Source organism: Ischnura elegans, chromosome 1 (genome assembly GCF_921293095.1).
Source record: "Ischnura elegans chromosome 1, ioIscEleg1.1, whole genome shotgun sequence".
NCBI lineage: Eukaryota > Metazoa > Arthropoda > Insecta > Odonata > Coenagrionidae > Ischnura > Ischnura elegans.
Window position 1 is genome coordinate 49,128,112 of NC_060246.1, and position 14,301 is coordinate 49,142,412.

General features: G+C 38.1%; 1 protein-coding gene across 6 annotated transcripts in view; it reads right to left on the bottom strand.

Moving 5' to 3' along the window:
* Nucleotides 1-11,573: 11,573 nt before the first annotated feature.
* Nucleotides 11,574-14,301, bottom strand: part of LOC124159565 — a 31,425-nt gene continuing 28,697 nt past the window's right edge. For 4 of the 6 annotated variants that reach the window (XM_046535472.1, XM_046535493.1, XM_046535466.1 and 1 more), the window contains one exon: nucleotides 11,574-11,819. In XM_046535472.1, the coding sequence (XP_046391428.1) occupies nucleotides 11,744-11,819 (76 nt within the window). In that variant the 3' untranslated portion in view covers nucleotides 11,574-11,743. Of the gene's footprint in view, nucleotides 11,820-11,982; nucleotides 12,136-12,996; nucleotides 13,274-14,301 lie in introns of those variants that run through there. The other 2 variants (XR_006864977.1, XM_046535478.1) reach the window with 2 other exon arrangements.

Consider the following 14,301-nt stretch of genomic DNA (forward strand, 5'->3'; position numbering starts at 1 on the left):
TTCTATAAACATTTTTAATAAATATTTTCCGCGATCTCAGAAAGATTGGATAAGGGAAATTTGGTTACTGTGCGGTAATAACAACGTGCGCAAAGAAACAATCTCTCGGCGAGGAATTAAAAAAGTACTTCCGGTGTTGAGACGGAAGAAGGTCCTTAGGGCATTCGCATATTAAAGGAGGCCATGATATTCGGCGTCCGTGCAAGAGCGCGGTTGGGTTGGGCCTTTAGTTGGCCCTGAATTTTCCAAACGTTGACGTCATAACAGTTATCACTTTTCATTGCTGCATTTACATTCACGGCGTATGTCGCGTGCGTCGATTTTTAGTTAATATACGGCCGGTCATTGTCCTATTGTTGACTTATAAAGAGACCATGAATTTGACATTGAGACCGTGAAAACCTGAAAAAAAACCGTGAAAACTTGGAAAAAAAACCTTGAAAACCTGGAAAAAACCGTGAATTTCATTATTTAGGTAGAGTGGGAACCCTATATTGGAACTGATAACCAAATAAGTGAACCAACCAGGGGCAGATCCAGGATTTCTTTTTAGTTGAGGCACAAGCAAGGTCGTATCCAAGATTTTGTTCTGGGGAGGGGCGCAAGGATACCTCGTAATACAAAACGAACGCAATGATGATGGTACCGTATTAAAAATCTTGCATATTTTTTAATCTGGGGGGGGGGGAGCACGTGCCCCTGTACCCCCCCTCCCTAGATCTGCATATGGAACCAACCATTCCTTTTTTGTGTAAACTGAATATAGTATTACTACATACATAGTTCTTACAGGTTTAATATAGAGAAATTAGAACGTATCAGTAAATTTCCAGCAATACAATAGTATTTGCAGAATAGTATTTCCAAAAACCTCTAACTCACTGGTAGTATTTCAATTCTTACAATACAGAGCAATCCCGTGGTGGATACACATGGGGGGTTTGGAGGGCCTCCCTTTTGGGGCCGCCCACATTGCCAAACATTGCAGAACCGCAATTTTAACTTTTTTATATCATATAATGTGGCATTGCCTAGCCTACGTGTATAATCAGGTTAAGTAAAACTTTCTTAGAATTTGCATGCAACTTATTTTTCATAACGATAAAAGTAAAGGTAGCTCAAGATATATTTTGCGCCACCCCTCGAGTTTTTTCTGTATCCGCTACTGGAGCATGCACACACTTATCAAAATAAACATGGAAACATGAACTAAAACCATAAAACTCCAGACCCACTAACTTCCAAGACCAGCTTTAGGCTAGCATGACCTACATGTATAGGACATTGTAAAGTAACCATTTGCAAACCAAGGGAAACCCACGAACATCTGATCACCTTCTTACTCAGTCACCTTATACGTTGCATATTTTCATGGATGTATTCATTGTGTTTGTGGAGATTTTGCTTAATTATCTGTGGATATATCAAAATCACCTTCTTCTGCTGAACATCTGCCACACTGAAATTTTGCACTTTTTCGGTATGGGCTTTTGGATTTTATTTTTAATGCTACTGACCAGTGCATGCCCTACAGATGGTTGCTGTAAATTATGAAAGCTAATGAATGTGGTAACGTATTCCTGTAATTTTTTTGTGGTTTTTTTACATTCATTGTTGCGAAAAAAGTGTCCGAATATAGATTTAACGGAAAAATTTCTTAGCTGCATTTCTGTCTTCTCTCTTATAATTGTTTTGAATTACGAAATTATCTTTACAATCATTTTTCTGTCTTATGCAACTTTTATTTTATATTCCCAAAAAAATTATGTATGACAGTGCAACACTCCTTTATAGCATTTTACTCATGGCTCATGGTGTTTGAAACTCATTCAATCCCACTATTTTGCATAACTTTCTTGTATTTTCATTAGGTCGTTTTCTCCTTTAATGTCTGAAACAATTTAAATGAAGTTAACTAATGTTATGTTTATTTCCATTCTTTTTTATTCAGGAGTTCATGAAGAACTTCATTCGAGAAATATTTTATGCTGAAATGACTTGTTTGCTAATTCATGTTATTCTTATAAAAGACTGTGCTAGTTCCCAATATATATTATTGTTGCCTTTTTACATTTGCTTTAATTTATATGCATCTAGTTAAAGTAACCCTACTGCCCTTGGTGGGCCTTCCCTCCAAATATCAAACCAATTAAACTACGCTAGAGAGGTTAGGCGTAAGATGGGACTTTTTAGTCTCAACCTCGCACGAATAAAGGTATCTATTAATCCTCAGAATCAGTTATTTGGTGTGTACCAGTTCCCAATAAAGGAATTAAGGTATGTTTACATCGTAGTATTACTGTGAAAGGCCAAAAATAATGGACATAAAAAAGAATGAAATCGAAAGAGTTGTAATGATTTGAATTCGGCCGAAATTGTTGATCAGCCGACACTAATGCCTTTTGAACTTGTAGGTAAAACTCCTTCCTAACAATGATGTTTTCCTTTCAGTGGGAACCCCATGGTCTAGGTACTCAAAACGTTGTTGAATCCCAAAGAGAGATGGGTGCATTTTAACATGCACCATTTGGGAGTCTAGTCGCAGCCAGCTCACAAGCTTCCTGAGGCTCAAAAACACCATCACAATCCGCCAAGTAGGTTTTTCATAGGCTTGAAACGTAGTATTCTTCTCCCCGGTAAATTTAACCACAAGGAAGCTGTTTTGCTTGAAGCTGAAGGTTCTTATCTTTCAGGGCCGGCCTTGGGGCGGGGCAACCGCCCCGGGCCCCGCGCTTTGGGGGGCCCCGCGTTCGAGAAAAAAAAATTAAAATATACGTTTATTTTTAATAACTTATTACCATTTTGACCTGCATGTGAAATTATCTTTTTTCTTTTTACAGTAATTGCTTTAGGCTTACAACTAATTAACTTTCATAATCTAACTTAAAAAAATACGTTATACCTATTGAAAAAGCACGCTTTTTATGTTTATTTTACGTTATAATTTTATGAATAAATATAATTATAAATTTTATTTGTATTAAACTATTTTGAACTCAACTGCGTGATGGTATCATAACGGCGTAATTACGAAGTCTGAATTTGGGAGGGGTACACATACTTAGCCAGAGAGTGGTAGGGATTCAAAATGCCCCTAGCCCCGCTCCTGCTAGGGCCGGCACTGTTATCTTTATTGATGAAAATCCTTTTTCAGCAATTGATTTTTTAATGGAAAATATAACTAAAATTTTGTAAGGTTCATTAATATATTAAGAAAAGCAATGGAAAATATAATTAATATATTAAGTAAAGCAACCTATTATTGGTGGTTTATCAAGAACTGGGTGTTTTTTATTCATTAGCGGTCCTTGGGGTTATTTTGAATGTATTAGTGACCCTTACAAAGTTTATTCTATTATTATTGCAAAGTAAAGCCTGAAGATATCAGTTAGATTTTTATTTTATCGATTTAAATGGTAAGTACATATCAATGTGCAGCACAGCGAAAAGAAGAGATTGGGCATCTAAGCAACTTAAAATTAGCTATTAGGTAAGTGAATTGCTTCGAAATGGCAGCAGTGCCAACATCTTTTACCCTTCACAAACACCTGTAGTTACTTTATTGATTTACTGCTGTGAAAATAGCTTCAAATTAAACCTTCAGTTTTACATAAAATGCAAAAAAAAAATATGACGTAACAGTTTCTTTTCAAAATTAACACCAATATACTCAATTTTGAAATGCGAGGATGAAAGGCTGCTATAATAAATCCATACTGCTGAGGCAATTTTATCAGTTTCGAGAATACCTCCGAATATATAATACCACTCTCAGAGGCGGCGTCCAACATGCAGTCTTCAGAGCGTATTTGGAGTCCTTAGGACAAAAATCTGTGAGATTTGAGGCTTGCATGTCCACGGCCAGAAAATTCTGTAAGGAGGTATCCCTGTATGCTGCACCGCGTGACTCAGCTATTGTTGTTGGCGAGCGACTACTCACCTTACTCCACTATACTGTGTTCACCATTGGCCCAGCATTGGTATCCAGCAGAGGGAGGAGCTTGAGGGGTGCATTACGAGAAGCCAGCCGTTAGAGTCGACAGTCAACAAGCCCGAAAGCTGCAGAAGGCGACAAAAAAAGTAAACAAATTCTAATGATACCATTTACGAGCTTACCTCCTGACATAACATACGACACTAATAGCTGGCTTCGAAAATGCCCTTTTTAGAGCAAATCTGACGACCCAGGGGCAAAAATATGCGAGATCTGAGGCTTGAATCTCCTCGGCGAGAATAACACATAAGGAGGTATCCCTGTAAGTTGCTCAACTTAACTTGAGCTGCGTCTGTTGGCGGACGACTCCTCACCCTCCTTCATAATGCTCTGGCGTGGTGCTCAGCGAAAAGAGGATTAGCGGAGGGGGTGTATTACGAGTAGCCAGCCATTCAGGGGAGGGATGACAAACCAGGTGTTTATTGGCAACAACCTCGAAAGCTGCAGAAGGCAAGGAAAAACGTAAACAAATTCTAACCATTCCATTTACGTGGATACCTCCAAGGATAACATACGACATTAATAGCCGGCTTCGAAAATGCCCAATAGGGTAGTTTCCTTCATCAAAGAAAACGAAAGGCATTGATTGCGATTCGTTACCCACCATTAGTGTGTTTATAATATACAAATTATTTGGTTTTAGAAATACCAGTTCAGATGAAAGTTAATGTTCAATTTTAAAACTCATTTGAAAAAGGCGAGATTGGCGCCCATGCCATGCCACTCCACGTGACGTCACAGGGACCTAGTTTCTATACGAGTAGATAGGAGTATTACATCGTCTGAGATTACCAATGAATGCATGAGGCACAGAGCTCAGGGAAACATCTCTTAATACTCGCCTATTAAAACTGCCTATGGTCGGAAAGTTTCCTTCGTTTGATAAGGTATTAATAATCCTTAATTAAGCCAAGCGCTACCTGATAGCAGGGTACTCTGCTACCTTTCAGCAGCCTGCATCGTATCGGCGCTCATAGCCTCGCACCAAGGTGGCCTCACACGGCGGTAGCTGGATCTAGAAAGACGTCACACGGGCTTTTCCCAGGATTCATACTTAGCCGTCGTGTTTTCGCGCGATGGAAAATTTTCACTTTTCATTTAATCGCGAAAAATAGATATCGTCATTTAAAAATCTAAAAGCGTGAAATACGTACTCCAGGAGTAATAATCTTTCGATTCAGGCAATAAAAAATAATAGGAAGCCACCCTATTTCAAACATTGCTGACGTCCCAGGAGAAAAAATATGCAAGATGCTGTTAATTGTCGTAAAAATATCACTGTGCACTTAGTTCTGGAAATATGCGGCTTTCTTCGCCTAAGGGCTTCTGAGGTCAAGATTGTGGGAATGAAATCCCATTAGCATTTGGGGGAAAGCGTCTATTTTCTCCAATGATGAACGCGCGCTAAAAATTTCCGAGTTGTGTTAGTCATATCCAATTCAATCATTTTCTGGCAATCAAGTAAAACATACTGGACCAGAAGAAAAGCTACGTTTCGTTGAGAAAACAGAAGCTATAATTCATAATTTACATTCAGGGTCCAATCTTGCAGTGTACACGTGTTATATTTTTATAATCAAGGACAAAGAGCAGTGCAAAAAGTGGTTCCCCCGGGGGTGTTTTTCACCGGCCGATAGGCATTCCGCCGGGTAGACGCTAGAAAAATTATCGCTGGTGAAAGAGTGCATTTTCAGCTAGTAGGATTGTGGCTTCTCCTCTCTGCTTCTATACATGAACCATTGTATTTTGAAGAGGCTAGAATAAGAATTCATGCAAAAGCAATGGAAATGTATGCGTGAAGGTTTTTTTTTCCGTAAACCTTACTATGCCATGAAGTTGCACGACCACAATACCAGTCAGACACTAGCAAGCTCATGGATTTTGATGTCATATACGCTTCACATCATGCCATTAAATATCGCTTATTTTTGCCGTATATGTATGTACCTTATATAAAGCGGCTTGTAACCTATGCTATGAAGCAATAAAGCAAGCTAACTTTCATTACTAAGAAAGCGCGAGTACATAGGATGTAAGACACATTTAATGGATTAACGCTTCATTAATTATTTTGGCAACTTATGCTATGATTTATAATTATACCTTTAAATTATGCAACAGCATTAATTTGGTTAAAATGACATGAAGAAATACCCCATTCCCTTGACGCCAACCTGTATAGAACGGACTCTTGTTCAAGTATTGCGCTTCTACATAATTATCACGAAGATTTCCGCTCGTTTGTTTAAACAACATTCAATTAAACATGCATGCACAATGGTAAGCGGTTAATCCTTTGCGCCGACTCACAGTGGGCTGAAATCGAAAAAAGCTGGCCTAAACTAATTTTTTTTTCTTTTAAATTTGGAAAAAAAATTATATTTTCAAATTTTAGAATAACCAGTGACCATAATAATGACATAATTTTATTAGTCATTGTTTTAAAACAGGAGACGACTGTCAATTTAATATAAAATGATTCACAAAAATATTTACCGTTTTTTTTTAATTGACTGAAGTGTTTTGCTACTGTTGCATGTTTCAAAATGCCTAAATTTAAATAATTCCATGATAAAAATGAACATTCATAGAATTCGTAGTTGTGAAGATGATAGTTTTTAATACTATTAATTAAACAATTAAAATGTCGTATTTTTCACGTGTTTTTAGCATGTTGTAGAGGAAAACTTTATGTTTTTCGCTTTTCTTCACTTAGTATTTTGTACCACATTATAAAAAAAGTGTCAACATTAATTCTCAAACGAAAAATCCTGCTCCAATTTCCATCCCGCCTCACCTATGAAGTTATGTGCGTGAATATCCTACCGCCCGACGCGGTGGTTACATGCGAACATTTGTTCAGACTTAGTTATAGGCGAGGATAATTCACTATAAGTGAGTCGAAATTACAGTTTTCTACACTTTTACACATCTAACATTCCATATTATTCTTATTTTTTCCGGTTTTTAAATGGACACATTACGATTTCCTTCACAAGACACATAATGGACTCAAGTATTGTGCCGGCAAGTCAGAAGCTTGTCTCGGGAAGCGGGCGGCTGCAAAGAAATATATTCTAATTCTTGGAAAACCCAATTCTAACCCTAATCACTCGCATATTTGGCTATCCGCACTCTCCTAGGCCTTTTATAGCTTCCATCAGCTCAAACACAGGAAAGGGCACACGAGTAGCGGAGTGCCGCCCTGTCGACCGCGTTAATCCCCATTGTGCCCGTAAACCCAACTTCCGTGTTATGATTCTTTAGCGTTTAGAAGTTCTGTAATCGATACATACCTGTCCGTTTGTGTAAATACCGCTTATTACTTTATTTCCTCAGTCTAAGAAGGGGTTTTTACACTTCTGAGGATTGCTTTACTTCGCCATCCGTGCAAACGATTTGTACGAAGTATCTCGCAAGGGGTTTTCCACAAGTACTTCTTTCCAATTGGTTGAAAAATATTCCCTTTCACGATTTTACTGAGAAAATTAGTAAGTTTATCTTCGTGAGTACGAAAGGATCTCAAACTTGAGCTACGGAAGCGAATATCCAGGGTTTATTTTCCCTAGATCGTGAAATTTCAGCGTTGAGGCCGAACTACCACTAGTGAAGAATATCTCGGAACGATAAAAAGGTACGTTTTCCAAGCAAAATATCTTAATTACTATGGGTGTATTATGCAGGGAATTTAATTCTAATTTCGAATTTCTTGTCCGGTGATTTACCTGTTGATATTTCGGATGAGAAAAAATGGAGCGCATGAAAGTTACCCGCAAAGAAATACATGACGCTGCTATTAACGGAAGTGGAAATTCGTCGTATTCAAAACATAAATTGGCCATTCAATATCTTCAGCATAAGTTAAATTCGGGTAAAGACGTGAAGGCAAAGGAAATTTGAAAGACCGTTGTGAACAAAAACTTTTGCAATAGGTATTTTCAGAAATTGGAAGAATGCAAGAGAACAAGCGATAGGTTTGAAATAATATTTCGATGTTGGTCACAGAAGGATATAATGTCCCCAGCAGACATGCATAAATCTCTTGCGACTCCTTGCTCAAGTTGGCACCTGTCTTGTTTAACGTATTCGTATTGACTTTTCCACACGCGAAAATTTTCGCGCTTAGCTAAAGTGGGAGATCTTTTCCGAAGGCTCCTCCTTACTTCGGATCCTGTTATATCCAAAAGATATGCATGTGTAAATGTTAAAAGAAATATTTCAAAAGATATGCGAAACTTGCTTTTACTGGTGGAGCCAACTTCTGATGAGTGACGGCAGGGAATCCGATGAAAACTGGTAGTAGGCTTCAGTTTTCTTGTTTTATTTATTTATGTTAATTTATTTTAGTTCATAAATAATTTTATGGAGTATTTACTTTCAACTTTTACCTTAGGTACATTTGCTGTTTTCGACACTGAGCCTAGCTTTTTCAATTCATTTCCTAGGAACTAACTCCATTTCCATTTTTTCTCACACTTTTTCCCGGTTTAAACTTTCGTAAGTTTTGCTAAAATCTACAAATAAGCCGAAGAAATTTTTATTAAATTCCAAGTATTTTAAAACGGCCTGTTTAATTATAAATATGTGGTTATTAGTAGATCTGCCTTTAATGAATCCCGCTTGGTGTTCTTCCACAATCTCATTTGTATAAACTTCTAATATATTTAGCACAATTTTAGAAAAAAATTATAAGTGGTGTTTAAATGAGATATTCCTCAATAGTTTGTAGGGTCTTGTTTGTCACCCTTTTTGTAGCGTAAGGAGAGATACCAACCTTGGCCTCGTCACGCTGCCAGCGGCTCTGCCGATTTGTCGAGGCACCTCAGTAATAAATGGCTTGAAGAGAGAGAAAGGACCTGGAGACGTAGAAGTTTGGACCGAAAAGGAAGAGATTGGCGGAAAGAATGAAACAGGAGAATGAACGGTAGATTTCCATCGCCAAGAAGGTCAACCCACGTTATCCCACTGAGCATTCTCTCAGCCCACGGTGTGCAGAAAGCGCAGCGACCCCGAAAGGAGCCATCCCAGAGGGTCATCCCTCAGTTGTGAACAAGAGGAAGAAAACCTGATAAGAAGAACCACGATCCCGAATTACGTCCCCCAAGTAAAGAAGAATCTTGACTTAAAGCCCCGATCTAGTGATCTGGAATAAATCCAGCATCCCGCCTCCCCCCCCAAGAACCGAAGAAAGCCCCATACCCGTGTTGAAGAGCCGTCGACCCCGATTTTTTTTTTTTTTTTAATTTTGATTTTTATCTAATTCCTCCCTTTTCTTTGAAAGATTGTGTGTGTTTTAGTATTTTAGGACACAGAGTGTTTTCAATCACTAATTGTTTTTAAGGTTAATGTTTTCTTTTCTCGTTAATTCATTTTTTGCCAAAGACTGATTGGAAGGGAAGCTTCTTGTTTTCTTTGTTCTTCAATAAAACAATGATAACTTCTTGGAAGTGAGTCGGGGTTGTGGTGGTGGTTGGTTGGGGGGAGTTGTGGGGTTGGGGTTGTGGGGATTTGGCGTGGTGTTTGGGGTAGGTTGGTTTGGTTTGGCTGGGAAGCGGGGGGAAAAAGCCCCAGGCAACTTTTTCGGGAAATTTTTTGAAAAATGACATGCCTGGATATACATTTTACATCATTTTGGCACCAAAAATTTAACTTTAAGCAGATGTAGTTATTTAAGCTCAAAACTACTCAATAGTTTTAAATAACTTTTTTATTTCTCAGAGGCTTTTGGGGGGATCTATCCCCTCATCCCACCCATAGTTATGCCACTGAGGAGATATATGAATTGGAAGATCACTTGGGCTCAAGGAATTTCAGCATATATCCAGGTTTTTAAATTATTATAAATTATTATTCATTCAAAATGACATTCTCCCTGTCACTCTCCCGGTCGGATGTGCTTCTGTGTGGGAGAGCAAAATCAGTGCGACTCAATGGTTCATTCTAGAGTCCGAAGGTCTTAGATAAATTTGTTAATGGACGAATAAACTCTTAGATAAACTCACCTTAAAGTTGTAATTTCATTACAATACTCTCCTATTCTCTCTTCCGCACCATCAACAATTGCCGTCCATGATCACTTGTTTCATTTTTTTCTCCCATTAAATGTTCCATTAAACATTTAACTCAAAATTAATTGTTGCAAAGTATACACTTTAAGACCATTGTGCGAAAAAAACTGCTGTTCAGTTGCTTTTTTTCTAAGATAAAAAGCATCTTGAATCACATTGATTCTAATGCTCCTGCACCCAACCGCCAGCTCCAAAGAGCGAACATTTTTGGCCCTGGTCTCTAACGGATTCTATGTTTCAGATAATGTATCTACGTATGGTAATACCAATTAATTTTATGCCGCCTCCTCTCAATGACAAACTATTTTAATGTTCAGGGAGTTTTAAAAATACTCACTATTTTTGTATCTCATGAACATTTAGCTATAACATCGTGATTTTAAAATTAAAAATTAAATTAAAAAAATGCTAGTTCAACGTACTAGAAAATTTACTTATAGCCAAAATATGAGATTCGAGAAGCTGCCAATCCTTATCAAGATGTAACCAGTGAAGGTGGACCGATGTTCACAAAAATAAGTCGATAGCTATTGGGTCAGTGTTTTTCGACTTTTACCGCGTTAATGTGTATCAAAATTTGCAAGTCGGAGGTTTCTCAACATTATATGTAAGCCCTTTCCAAGACAAAATTCTTTCCAATGGCCGGTGAAAGCGAATGAGGGAACTTCAGAAGAATTAATGACGTGTTTCACATTAATCTGACCAATATAATATATACCTAATGTAGAATAGAGCAATTCGTCTCTGACGACGGTCGACTCCGAAAAGATGGTAATACAGGTTCCAGAAGCGGCAGAAGGGGGGGAGTTGGCCGGGACGATTCATGAGAGGAGTGGGTACAATACACACACGCACGAGTTGAGTACCTACTCATTACACTCACGAGTCGACTGCTGATAAATAATAAAAATAATTTTAAAAACTAATAAAGAGCTGTTACAGTTTCTTTAAAATGCTGATTTCATTCACCTTTTCCATGCTTAAATCTTACCTACAACTTGAACAACCGTGGCTTGCCCCACCCCCCCTTAGTTTTCATCCTGGGTACGCCCTTGCAAGAGTTTTGATGAACCGAGTACGTAGCGGGAAGGGGACACCAAATACCTCGTAACAGGGAAATATACAAGACTATTAAGTAAGCAGGCAATGTGGAGGGTCAGAATAGGATTTAGAGAAAGAAAAAAAATGGCCGAATTATGAATTGAAAGGGGAAGTCCATGTAGGGATTGGAGACAGCCAGGGGTAATCTGGAAAACGCTCAATGTAAATCTTACTCCATGGAATTCTTCATTTACAATAATACTTCATTTTACTTTCTAAAATTCACATGAGTGGGGTAATTTCTTTAAAGTATTTGATACGGTCATGCGAATAACTCGATCCAAGATATCATTAAATGTATGGGCAGAAATGCATTCATTTAACACATCATCAAGAGGTACCATTGCCTATTTAAAGAAACTTATTCGTTATAATATCACCAATAAGCGTAAACTGATCAATAATTTTAGTCAACGCGAGAAATTTAATGAATAAGAAACAAAACCGAAATGACAAGACAACTACATACGTGAAATATTTTTACAATTTCATCAGGTTGATCTAATTGGTAAATGAATTATAATTTACCTTTAATTATGAATCGTAAACATTTATGCAAAATAAAATGGACAACCAGACATTAATACTCGTCTCCTCCAGAACATTCTTCCAAATCACTTATTAAACTGTTCATAATGTCACCCAAATGATCAATTCTGAAAGAAAATAGGAACACTTAAAGATAAGGTTTCGTGAATAGTGGAAGTAACACAACAAGATATTTTACTTTAAACTGCACACAAATAATTTTAAGTAAAAATTGGCAAACTTAGGCTAATCTGAAAAATGTTTTAGAAACATGATTTATTTTCTACCCACATTTTCTCACAGACTCTGCAGACCATCACTCATAAAGAACATCAACATCAATGTTACCTTGGCAAGACGATATTCATACATTAAGGAAGCAGTATCAGTGCAGATATAATAAGGCGATGACGTTCACAGCCAATTAGGCTTGATGTAACCGTGCTTTGTTCAAATAAAAAGGTAAATTTCAGTACGATCTCAAAAGAGAAGAGGCTCAGTACAGGGTTATTAAATATTGCTGATTAAGAGACCACTAAAATAGAAACCAACTGTTTAAGGTTCATATTGTGCTGAATACGCACTTAGGTGAACAATACACATAATTTTAAATCAAGTTATATTATATTGGACCAGGAGAATTTTAAATTAGAGCAGACAAATGGGTTAGCTACCAATTTGAATTGGATAGAAAGCGGAAAAGAGGAAGAGCGAATGTTCAGTCCTCACGCGATGGTCACCAAGAGGCAAGTATGTCGTGCCAATCTGTTTGTTGGAAGTAGTGAGCGTTGCGGTTAAGCTCGGCGACTTATTGATGTCCCTCAGCAAGATATACTAAACATACCAATGCAATATTTTTAATGGCCAGACAAGAATCCTTACAAGGTGATTTTATGTCACTATAATCATTATTTTAAGATAGTAATGACGAAAAAATTTTAAACGTATGGCAAGAACTCGATTTTCTATTCTACAGATTGCTTGCCGTTTTCGTGATAGTTCCATTGTATTTATATGGACACAAATGGCAGCGTGAAGGTGATGTATAACTCCCTCTCGACCAGTGTCATACTGAAGAATGCCCTTTTTGGTGACCCATTAAAACTTATATCATTTTGAAATGTTCAGGTAGACAACAACAACAGCATTTGCCTGGTCAACATTTGTCTGTTTCTCAGTCATTCTAAATATGTACCTAAGAAAATGCCTAGGAAACGTTTACAAATTTCATTTACAAGAAAATGTTAACAATAATCTACTTTACACGCCCTCAAAACTTCAAAATGATAGTATAATTTGTCTCGTAGTCTTCCGTGGGGTTCTTGATTCGTTGAGCTCTCCCCATTTTGATGCAAAGATTTAAGAAGCTGCGCAAGGAAGGTAGGCTCCTCTCCTTCTTAGCCTTCCTTCAACACTGCATAGATACCGACAATCTAACGAGCTGATTGGAAGTAAAACATCACCTCAATACGAAGACTGCCAGAAGTATTCTCCGCCTGACCAGCGAGGCACTACTCAGGGAACGGAACGGCACACACGCCGCTCCCTCCACTTATGCTCGGAAGAACTTCTGCGAACTCATCTGGAATAGAGTAGTTTCCTTCATCAAGGAAAACGCAGGGGATTGATTGCGATTCGTTACCCAACATTAGTGTATTCATAATGTACAAATTATTTGGTTTTAGAAATCCCAGTTTAGACGAATGTTACTGGTCAATTTAACCCTCATTTAAAAAAGGCCAGATTGGCGCCCATGCAATGCCACTCCACGTGACGTCACAGGGACCTAGTTTCAATACGAGTTGATAGGAGTATTACATCGTCTGAGATTACCAATGCATGCATGAGGCACAGAGCTCAGCGAAACATCTCTTTATAATCACCTATTAAAACTGCCTATGGTCGGAAAGTTTCCTTCGTTTGATAAGGTATTAATAATCCTTATTTAAGCCAATACCTGCTAGAAGGGTACTCTGCTACCTGCTAGTAGCCTGCATCGTATCGGCGCTAATAGCCTCGCACCAAGGTGGCCTCACACGGCGGTAGCTGGATCCAGAATGACGTCACACGGGCCTTTCACAGCATTCATACTTAGCCGTCGCGTTTTCGCGCTCTTGAAAATTTTCACTTTTCATTTAATCGCGAAAAATAGGCATCTTCATTCAAAAATATAAATGCGTGAAATAGGTATTCCAGGACTAATAATCTTTCGATTATGGCAAATAAAAAAATATGTAATAGGAAATCACCCTATTGGGCGCAACGCTCAAAGCTATTGACAGGGATGCAATCGATAAAATAACTTACGACTCATCCCGCAAAACTGAAGCAACAGTGAGGGAGACACACATGATTAGCTTCGACGTTGCATCCGTAATCATCGTCGTCCCAATTCAAGAATCGATGGATATCGTCAAAGAGCTCATAACATCCGGAATGCGAGAGGATTATCTACAACTGATAGAGTTCTGCCGACGAAACTCCTATTTCCTTTGAAATGGGAGTTTCTTTGAACAACGCGTTGGAGCGCCAATGGGCTCACCCCTTTCCCCGGTGATAGCAGACATCTATACGGAAAGATTCCAACAAATGGCGATTGGATGCCACGAA